Here is an 11551-nt window from a genome sequence, read left to right on the forward strand (position 1 = left end):
TAAACAATACAACGGACTTTGATTGATTTGTATGGAGGAGTATAAAATGTAACACTGACTCTTAAGCATGTCTGTATTACAATGTATTGTGTATTGTGTAGGATCACGGTGCAATTTGTCGGGGGTTAGGGTTCTGTTTATACGAGCCCTTAACTTTGCAATCCAATTCACACTTTCATTTACATGTGCATTTATGTATTATGAACAAAACTTGAGTACGTATGCAGTGCCTCAGTCACCGTGTTCAGAACTGGAGAAAGCCACAGCTATAATATCACCGGATCTTAGTATAACTGTTGTTTTAACCTTGATGACATAGCCAAAAAATCTGAAATATACGTCAGAAGAGCTTATTATTTAGCAAAAATATTAGTAAATATCCAATCTCTTCAAAATTGACCAGTTTGTAAAACATAATATAAAAGTTAGAAAGGTGTTTACGTGAAGGCTTTTCAGTTCGATTACTGACAGACTTTTTGGGTGCATGTAAACGTACTGTAGCTAGTAATTTTTAAATATTCCCCCATACCTCTGTTTTTCAACAAATTGCCCCTTGATTAGGATGTTGGTAATAAAGGAAGAGAATTTTACAAAGAAATTCATACAGAATTCCATATCCCTACTGACACTCTTAGCACCAACTATCTCATTTAGACTTGTTACTAGAATTGATACCGACTCCTGTTTAACTGTATCCAACTCCATACGTGTAGAACACAGCTTGTCTTCTATTTTCTGCATGTCGCTCTCATGAACTGAGGATAGTTCACGAATCTTCCGATCTTTCTCCATAGATTCCTGATTGGCACACACAAAAGTATACAAGCGCCAACACACATAGATACACATGCATGCAGGTATGGGTACTCAGAATAGTTATTTCACTCATGAACACCACCATTAAACACAAAACACATACTGGTGGTTGCTAACATGTGGAACAAATGTTAAAGACAGCAGCAGAGGATTCTGGATATCCATCTGACCTGAATGAGGCTAAGGCTGGTATCTGTGGAGACAGACGAAGCTGCAATGGTGAAGCAAGAGCCAAGCCATGGCAAAAGGCGAGATTTCAGTGTGTCAACACCTGAATAATGTCCCCCTGAGGAAGAAAGAGGACAGAGAATCTGCTCGAATGTTATTGTTAAATGGTCAGTTAGAGGAAATAACCATGTCACATGCTAAAGGTGAATGAGATTATACTATTGAAATACTGAAAGTAAAGATAGGGGCAGGTCCATTTGTTACCTTCTTGTGCTGTAAGGTTGAGTATGGTGAACAATTGACCCTGAATTTTAGAGGTGAGCTCCACTAGCTCACAGCACCTATTCAGGTTCTGGTCACAAGAGAACACCTGTGAGAAAATATGACCAAAGGATGTTATAAGATGAGGTATAGCAAGTGAAGTAGCATTTGTGGAAACGCCCCCAAACTGCAACAATGGGCTGACTTGGATATCGCACTTCCTGATCAAGTAGTATGAAAACAATACCTTTTAATTTTTGGCATTGCAATAATGCGTTGCTAATAGTGACAAATAGGTATAAAACAACTCATTCTGATATTCCAAATTCTTTATATGCAAACTTTGTATTCATGTTTAAAAAAATAATAATAAAAATATCAAGAATCAGAAGTCATAGTTACTTCATTTGACCCGAACAAAATGTGCCTTTTTAATTTTTTTATTAATTTAAAACAATCAAACACCAAAACATTAACTTTTATTTTAAATGTAATTTTTAACTTACAAATTAAAACAAAATGGCTTCTTGTCACACTTATTTTGACGTGGTGGACAAACTTACAAGTAAAATTGCTTAATATTTTAAATAAATAGTAAAAGAGTATGTCAAACTACTACATTTCTCTTTTTTTAGGGTTAGGGTCCCTTATCAAGAGATGCCAACTAGACATTTTTGACCCACAAAAATATCCAAATTACTAAAAAAAAACATGTTTAGCATATAAAAAATAAATTAGGCTAATCTCTTCTCAACACATTCTATTTGACTTTCATTTCTTAACGTATTTTTTAGAATAAATGAATGATAAATAAAATAAACTACGCTTCACTGACCCATGTGTGGTTAAAATCAAAGTCCCTATAGATTGTAAATTTTGAAGATAAAATTTCATTACGCAAGAAGAGAGTAAACTCCTATGACTCCCTCCATTCAAAAACACAAGCCTGACGGGAGCGCGCACGTTTGCTCTCAGCCAATCAGAAGTGCTCAGGAATGGAGTACCAGTTGTCCTGACAACGAGCGTCCATAGAAACCAAACTCTGCCGCAAAAGCAATATAATAAAGCAAATATTCCAACTCAGGTCTGTTGTTATAAAAGCACAATGCAGGACACTACTGCGCATATTAATTCAGGATGCTTGGCAACTACTCCAGTATATTATGGCCATCTAACAACTGTAGGTTGCTGTGCATACCGAGTTGTGCAAATTCCAACAGCTGCATCTAAATAGTTTAAATACATGTGGTGAAAACAGTCCCCAGACAGAATCTCAAATACCACAATCTGAAATCAGTGAATCCTAAATTTGTGCACTTGATATTATACACATACCTGACTAAACAGAATGTAAAGTCTGTGACTATAGTAAACTACTATTGTGGTTTATCACAGACTAAGTGCAGCTTGAATTATTGATGACTTACATGATAGTCTTTGTACCAAGCTTCCAGTTTGTCCTGCAAAACGCCATATGGAGATGAGTTGACCAGTCGTCGTAAAGTGTCAGCCATAGCTGCAGATCTGCTGCTGTAATCCTGCTTCAGGACGTCCCAGCGCACTTAATGCAGCAGCGCGGTTGCGCTCTTTGTATTTATACCCCTAGTAAAAGCCCACCATTCACACCCTCGACTTTCACCGAAACCATGGACGCGCTTTTAGTTGTAGCAACGGTTTGCTAGACTTCACAGTTTGAGGAAATATAGCTGTGTATAAGCACAGTGTGGACAGCCTAAACCATACGAGCTGTTTTTTTTTAACACGGCATCTTATGTTACTCTCTGTCTGAAGGTGAAGCTCAGTTCTCAGTGATGAAATCTCACACTGTTAAGTGGGTGTCAGATGTCAAGTGCAGGAAGATCTTTATTTACATTCTCTTGAAGAACAGGTGAAATGCCCTAATTGATTTTCCATCATTTAACGTTATACCACGTGCCAAAGTTACAAGCCTCTGTCTGTCCTGATCTCAAATAAAAAAAAAATAATAATAATTTCAAGTATTGCATTGTAACTGTTGCATGACTTAATTTAATTATCCAGCAAGTGTGACCTAGTAAAACAAAGAGGTAACACATTGGTAAACACTAAAATAATTCAATAAACGTTAAATAAATAGCATAACTGCAACACAAAACACCCAAATGCACACATAACTGATCACTTTATATTTAAATAAATAAACAAACAGACTGTTTACGCAGGGAAATGTTACTTTTGCTATCAATAATGCTTTTGACTAATTAAAAACAATTTAACAATATTTTACTGTAATCTCTGAAAATTCTGAGGTAATTCGTATACTTTTAAATTAGAAAAAAAAAACATATTTAACAATATATTGTATGTGTCTTTTAATATATAGGTTGTCATATTCACCATTTGTTGTATTTATTTTATTTTTATTTTTTGTTAATACTACGAAAAAAAAATTTCAGTGTAAACAGAAATTTTAACTAAAAAAAATGTTGGAAATAAAGACAACAGAAAAAATATCATAGCAGGCGTTTCTTGTCATTTTCATTTTATGATATGCTCTGTCTTTATTTGTACTTTCCTTATACGGCGAGATGATGTGACTCACAACTGGCTCTTTATAGCGGAGGAACAAACCATCTTACATAGTTAGTGCTCCCTTAAAAGTAACTAATTTCTTCTTCAACACTGGCCTATATTTATGGGAAATTTCATTCTAAATTTCATTTAGCCAGGTTTGAAGTGTATAATCCATGTGAAGGTTTGGCTGTTTGAAACTATTGTTTGGATAACGGTTCTCTCGCAGTGGTTTCTCCTCAGGCTGTGTGTGAAGCTGTCCATACAGTGGTCTGGAGAGGGAGGGTCAACATGGCGTCGGAGCAGGTCTGTTTTCAATGTGAATTGTAAATGTTTTCTCTTTTGCCTTGCTTTTCAAGTGATTTTGAGCGTTAAAGCGAGCGATGTATAATAACTTTAAATTGGTAACGACGTCTATGGCGATGTATGTGAATGAATAACGATCATCTGCGCGATTTATGCCCTGTCCGTTTATGGACAAATTGACTCATTATTGCAGGGTTAGAGTTTGCTGTGGTTATACTGGATGGTGATGCTTTGGATCTTTAAAATAAAACCATTCGCTCGTGTTTATTACAGAGGAAAGGGCTGCGTGTCATTTATTTTTAGGCATACAGACACACGGACTCATCTACTGCATTCCTGAAGACAGCAACGCTGCTTTCTTTTTTAGCCGTCACACTAATAGCATGAATGTGTTTATAGTTAATTAATGTGTAGTGTTAGTTAATTCTAAAAGAATATGCATTTGGCTGGGGAAAAAGAGAAATTGTTGTTATAGGCTGAGATGTTATTTTTTGCATATTCCCACATCAGACAATCAGACTCCCTTGTACCGCAAGTAACTCAGGTTGAAAATCATTTGTCACTATTTAGTGCTCTATCCAAAATTATATATACTAAATAAATACTCCAAGAGATAAGATAGAACAAAATATTAAGTACTGAGAATATGAAGTATTATTACTACACACTGTAATACTGGTCCCAAAAGTATTACAGCATTTAAGACATGCTTAAAACTAACATTGAGTTACATAATTAAATATAAATGATTAAATGATAAAATATTAAACTGAAATGATATTTATTGTAAGCATATTCAAAATAGATATGCTAGGAATTAAATGATACAAAGTGATAAAATGTTATTATATAAAAGATATGTGCTGTTTAAATTCAAATTAAAAAGTATGTTGACATTATGTGGTTGTCAATCATTAGTGAACATGATAAAATGAACTATGCCGCTGGTTATTATGCTATTACACTTGTGTGAACTTGAGGATAACTGAGTTCATGTATCTGCTAAAAATTAACCTTGAAAACAGTTGCTCAGATGTATTTGGAAAATAAATTCTCAGAAAAATGAAACATTTTAAGTGTGGCTTAAGTATATGGGCTACCATAATAATTGAATACATACTGGCATAATTGATTTTACACCCAAATTCATCACTGAAGCCTAGAAAATATCTTAATTGCAATTTTGCAAATCATTTAAGTAAAGCTGAGTATTGCTATATTTTGAAGGGGTTCTTGTATGGTAATCCTCTTGTAGCAGTAATGGAGTGTCTAGTAAATGTGCAGTAGCAGACAATAATTGTACCAACTAATGTACCATCTTATTTTTCCTTATATCCACAGGAAATCCCAAATGCGCCGGTGAAGAAGTCTATGAGGGAGAAGGCTATCGAGCGCAGATCAGTTAATAAAGAGCACAACAGTAATTTTAAGGCTGGATATATTCCGATTGAAGAGGAGAGACTTCACAAAACAGGACTGAGGGGTCGCAAGGGCATCATTGCCATTGGCATAATCATCCTACTTTTTCTGCTTGCGCTCATCAACCTCATTGTGAGTTTATCGGTTCTTTGTTGGGTCTGTGATATTAATATGATAGGATATACTATAATTTTATACTATATATAAAATTAGCATCAAATAATTTTTGAAAAAAATATAAGACATTTTCATATAATTTGAGTTCCATCTCTACTGCTCACTGAATACCGAGACACTTATACATTATCTGTGTTTTATAGATAACACTGGTGATATGGACAGTGATACGGATAGGTCCTGGAGGTTGTGAAAGTATGGAGTTTCATGAGAGTGGACTGCTACGCTTCAAACAGAAGGCCGATATGGGCGTGGTCCATCCACTACACAAAAGCACAGTGGGCGGCAGGAAGGACCAGGACCTTGTCATTACTGGCAACAATAACCCAGTCAGTCAGCATAGTATCTGACTTTCTTTCAACAAGTCTGTATGCTCTGCACTGTAAAAAATAAGTGTAATTTTAATTGTAAAATTTTGTAAAAACGCTACGGAAAAAAACTGTTAATAGGTTAACAGTTAGTTCCCGTACTATATACAGGGAAAAACTGTAAAATATCTAACCAGACATTTCATGTAATTTTACAGTAAAGTGCTGTTAATTTTACAGTTTTTAGAAGTAAAAATAACAGATCAATGTATAATTTACAGTCAAAAACTGTAAACTGATTTTCCCAGAATTCCCTGCATGACACTCCACATTTGAAAGTATTTTGTTTAAATAATCATGTTTTTTTAATAGTTTTTGTTATTAGTTATGTATATTTGGGCTTTATGTTACATCTTCTGTTGTTTAATGAAAGTTTAATGCATTATTTAAGTATCATGTGTGTTACCATGATGGTGTTTTGTGTTTGCATGAATGACTCTGTGCACCTTCTATATATTAGTATATACTTCTGCTTGTGGCGAAGCTACTTGTGATGAGCTTTGATTCTTCATGTGGCTTTCTCTTTTACCACCTGCATTATTATGGTGGTTGTCAGTATGTTAAAGGTACAAAACAGATTTGAATAGCAGTGTGCATTGTTGAATTTACTGGTTTACATTCAAATCTTCTTGTTTGTAAATTACAGTTTTATACTGTAAAATTTACAGTTTTTGGCCGTAAATGTGTTTACAGTTTTTCTGTATTTTTTACAAAATTATTCTGGCAACCACGGCTGCCAAAATTATTTTGTAAAAACTACAGAATTTTTTTACAGTGTAGTGGATGATCTGATGGATAAAGGCAATGAGTTCCAGACCGTAGGACCAAGAACTGAAAAAGCCCTGTTCCCTTTAGATTTTAGATTTTGGGACAATCGATAACTTCTGGCATTCTCACAGGAGAATAGAAATGGAGAAGATCTGAAATGTAAACAGGGGCAAGACCATGAAGTGCTTTAAATACAAAAAAACTTAAAATCAACTCTGAATTGAACAGGTAACCAGTGAAGTGAAGCTAACACAGGGGTAATATGCTCCCTCTTTTTTGTCCGTCAAAAAGTGAGCAGCAGCATTCTGTACCAACTCGTATAGTGAAGACTGGTTAATTCCAGCGTAAAGAGCGTTACAGTAATCCAGCCGGGTTGAAATGAATGCATGAATAACAACCTCTAAATCATTAAAACTGAGAAAACCTTTCAGCTTGCGAAGCCCCTTAAGCTGCAAACAACTGGCTCAGAGTTAATTTGTTTGTCAAATTTTAATTCAGGATCAAAAATAACTCCCAGATTTGTAACCTTTGGGCCCAGAGTAGAGCTTAAATTATGTAAAAGGTGAGAAGGGCCAAACAAAATAACGTCAGTCTTTTTTTGATTCAACTGTAGGAAGTGATTTTCCATCCAATTCTTGATGTCCTCTAAACAAGCCAGCAAGGAGGACACTGAATCAACCGGATTTTAGAGGGAAATAAAGCTGAGGATCATCTGCATAAATGTGGTATGAAACTTTATGAGACTCAAATATAAAACGAAGAGGGAGCAAATACAGGGAGAATGAAATTGAAATAGAAGTGCTGCAGTCGTGATGATTAATTGCCCATTAGTTCCCTTGAGATTTTTCTTACAGGTTTCATAATGAGTTTTTTCAATTCAGGAGTAAAATAAGGTCTGGTAAATATATATACTTTTTAAAAACAGTAAGATTAGGTAGTAGGCGTCACTCATACTGATTACAATTACATGACAAAAACTGTTTTTTGTAACATCTCTCAGATTACACATGTATTTAGACTGCTTATTGGTTACTTTTGGATTACCTTTGTCCTAACTGGTAAGAAAACATATTCCATTTTTTTTTTTTTTTGTTATGAACATCATGAAAACATTGCATTAAACCAGGGTTTCCAAAACTGGGCTTCACGAATGAACTGCGGGGGGTTTGTGAGTTAATGGAAAACTGATCATTAAATCATAAACATTTCAAATTATTGCCTTTTTCTCAAGTATTATGTAAATACATATGGATATCTCTTATTTATACAGTTCTATATAGAGTACAAATGCACAAATCTGTACATAAATCTGCTGTTCCAGATTCATACACATTATTATTTTTTGTATACACATTATTTTTTGTTAAGTCTTACTATTTAAATGTTTTTTTCTGTTCTCATGTCAGATGTGTATGTATGTGTGTATGTACCAGGAGCACCTGATAAAAAAAAACAAAAAAAACACAACAAATTCCTAGTGTGTTTGCGCACACCTGGCGAATAAAGCTAATTCTGATTCTGATTCTGATTATGAAATTAAACCGTTTTAACTAATTAACTCATTCTAAAATAAAAAACACTTAAACTGTAAAAAATAGAAAGACTTTATTTGTTTTTACCCACACCTCAGAACTGTAAACATCTAAATGTTGTTAAATTATTTGAGATATTATCTTAAAATCTCAGGGCCGGAAATTCAAGAAGATATTTTATGTTCGGCCGGCAAAAAAGTTTGGGAATCCATTCTGTCTGGTTATGCATGTGCTGATTACACTGTAAATGATGTGAATTTGTGCATTTTCATGTGTTTGAAAGACAAAAGCCCTCCAAAGACATATAGTACATGGTTAAATGAGGGATAATTCAAATAATAATGAAAATGTGTTTGTCAGTTGATTAGATATGCAATGAGGGAGAAAAAAACATAGGCCTACTGTATCTCCAAATGTCTACTTTTTTTTTTTGGTACGTGTAATATTTCGCAGTCATTAGGGAATGTAGAGTTTATACTGCACTTATATTTTTATGTTTTTGCCATATATCACCTTTAAAGTGCAATAAAATCCAGTGGTCAAAAATAAAGCTAATTCTGATTCTGATTATGATTATGAAATTAAACCGTTTTAACTAATTAACTCATTCTAAAATAAAAAACACTTAAACTGTAAAAAATAGAAAGACTTTATTTGTTTTTACCCACACCTCAGAACTGTAAACATCTAAATGTTGTTAAATTATTTGAGATATTATCTTAAAATCTCAGGGCCGGAAATTCAAGAAGATATTTTATGTTCGGCCGGCAAAAAAGTTTGGGAATCCATTCTGTCTGGTTATGCATGTGCTGATTACACTGTAAATGATGTGAATTTGTGCATTTTCATGTGTTTGAAAGACAAAAGCCCTCCAAAGACATATAGTACATGGTTAAATGAGGGATAATTCAAATAATAATGAAAATGTGTTTGTCAGTTGATTAGATATGCAATGAGGGAGAAAAAAACATAGGCCTACTGTATCTCCAAATGTCTACTTTTTTTTTTTGGTACGTGTAATATTTCGCAGTCATTAGGGAATGTAGAGTTTATACTGCACTTATATTTTTATGTTTTTGCCATATATCACCTTTAAAGTGCAATAAAATCCAGTGGTCAAATGTTGTGTGGCCTCTCCATTTTCTGTGTAATTATAGTCTAGTTGCTGTGTGTGTTTCCAGGAAGACTTTCCAAATGTATATGAGCAGTAGAAGTTTTTAAGGAAAATTTAAGAAAAAAAAAAGAATTGGGGTGAATCAATACATTTTTAATAATTTACTGTCATTGTGTGAATAATATGTAATCATGTAACCAGTGAAAAGTAACTTTAATCTGATTGAGCATTTTAAAATGTAATCTAATCTAATTACAAGTACTATTTTTTTTTTATCTGATTACATGCTACAGATTACATGTAATCAGTTACTACCCAACACTGTTTATTACAAACATATGTTTTAAATATAAGCACAGCTGCTTCAAAATTCACATTTTCAGTATGGGTGTGTGTAATTTACGTTGGAGAGCAAAGCGTCCAAGTATCATCAATTTATATTCAACACACACTCTGTTTTACTCATAATTTGAAAAACCCCTAAGGGAAATCTGGAGGGAAGCAATGGAGAATTAGTCATCCAGCTTCTGACGGCACACTGTAGACTTGGCTTTACATTTTCTGTCTCAGCATTTGTTTTCACTGGGCATCATCAGTATCAATAACCCCTGCTGACTGCAAATCCAAAAATCATTTCATTCCATCTTCAGCACGCTTTTATTTGTCTCATTTTTACAGAAAATGATCTGATGGACACTGATTCAGTGGGAGTCCGTTGTTCACCGGCACACATGTCAACTCAGCATTTCTGATCAAATAGAAACTAAATCACAAATGCCCTTGTAACTTGCTTTCATTCAGTGGAACAAAAGAGTCCTTTCAAGGTTAGATTCAAGCTTCAATAGCTTTTACCAAGAGCCTTTTCCAGTATAGAGACTGGTAAAATGCTGACACTGAACTCTGAAGAGTGCAGAGCGTCTTCACTTCTGCACGGTGAAGCAAAGCTACATCTATATCAGTTTGATTTCATTTCATGTTTGCAGTATGTTCATTTAACACACACACACACACACATCCCTCCATAGGTGTAATGGACCCTCTAATCGTCCCATCCAGTGCATCAGTCTGCTGCTCTTTGAGAGCAAAGTCAAGAGCTGCATCTTATTTTCAGTGTCCAAATTGAACAGAGTAAAGTCTTTGCACTGACTTTGTGTTGTACCTGGACTTTAAAGTGGAAGCTCACCGTGAAAATGACATTAAATTAAAAGTTACGAGTCACACTTTTCAATACCACTTGAGTGAAAGTCTTAAAATGTCCAATTGTAACAGTACTATTTTAGCTTGTATTGCATGCAGGGTGAACGATGTATATTCTCACCACCTCATAACAGCTCAAAACCAAGACAAAAAAATCAAAAAGTTGATTTGTGAGGAGAACATTTTGGTAATAAGAATAAAATTGAACATCTCAATAAATCCAGATTGACACAACAGCCTCTTAAACATCCCTGAATGCAATATGACCAGGATCAGACTCAAGCCTCAGTAAAGCTCAAGTGTTTAAAAAAAAGAGTAGAATGTGACATAAATAAGATATAAAGTAAAATCCCAGGCATGTTCTCATCTGATGTATGAAACACCTGTGATTTGGCACTCGTTCACATGGAGGTGATCTGTGACAGCTCTGAGTGCGTTTAACAACACAGAAGGTCCAGTCGCTTCAGTATCCTGCAGATGGAGACATCGCTTCTTCCACAGCAGAAACTGTTTGTGTGCTCTTGATTTGTGAGGAGAACATTTTGGTAATAAGAATAAAATTGAACATCTCAATAAATCCAGATTGACACAACAGCCTCTTAAACATCCCTGAATGCAATGTGACCAGGATCAGACTCAAGCCTCAGTAAAGCTCAAGTGTTGCAAGTGTCACAAAACCTGTGATTTGGCACTCGTTCACATGGAGGTGATCTGTGACAGCTCTGAGTGCGTTTAACAACACAGAAGGTCCAGTCGCTTCAGTATCCTGCAGATGGAGACATCGCTTCTTCCACAGCAGAAACTGTTTGTGTGCTCTGAATAAAGGCTGCTCTCTTTCGAAATGTAGTGGAGTAAATATATATTTCTTCAGAAAT

General features: G+C 34.8%; 1 protein-coding gene across 1 annotated transcript; it reads right to left on the reverse strand.

Annotated features, from left to right (window-relative positions):
• Window positions 1-461: 461 nt before the first annotated feature.
• Window positions 462-2795, reverse strand: LOC107746328 (mitochondria-eating protein-like). Its single transcript, XM_016560478.1, has 4 exons — window positions 2673-2795; window positions 1249-1354; window positions 987-1102; window positions 462-798 (listed from the first exon to the last, which is right to left on the reverse strand). Exons 1-4 carry the CDS (start codon window positions 2757-2759, stop codon window positions 502-504), a joined length of 606 nt encoding a protein of 201 aa, XP_016415964.1. The 5' UTR covers window positions 2760-2795; the 3' UTR covers window positions 462-501.
• Between the last annotated feature and the right edge of the window lie 8756 nt (window positions 2796-11551).

This window comes from Sinocyclocheilus rhinocerous, unplaced genomic scaffold, assembly GCF_001515625.1.
Source record: "Sinocyclocheilus rhinocerous isolate Xijiao unplaced genomic scaffold, SAMN03320098_v1.1 scaffold1881, whole genome shotgun sequence".
In the NCBI taxonomy this organism is placed as follows: Eukaryota; Metazoa; Chordata; class Actinopteri; order Cypriniformes; family Cyprinidae; genus Sinocyclocheilus; species Sinocyclocheilus rhinocerous.

What these genes read in the sequence shown, in the direction of transcription:
- LOC107746328 (XM_016560478.1), bottom strand. Translation starts at nt 2,759, where the DNA reads ATGGCTGACACTTTACGACGACTGGTCAACTCATCTCCATATGGCGTT. An exon ending in CTTGGTACAAAGACTATCAT is followed by an intron (nt 1,355 to 2,672) that starts GTAAGTCATCAA and finishes ATTTTCTCACAG; the next exon opens with GTGTTCTCTTGTGACCAGAA. An exon ending in CCAGCCTTAGCCTCATTCAG is followed by an intron (nt 799 to 986) that starts GTCAGATGGATA and finishes TGTGCCAATCAG; the next exon opens with GAATCTATGGAGAAAGATCG.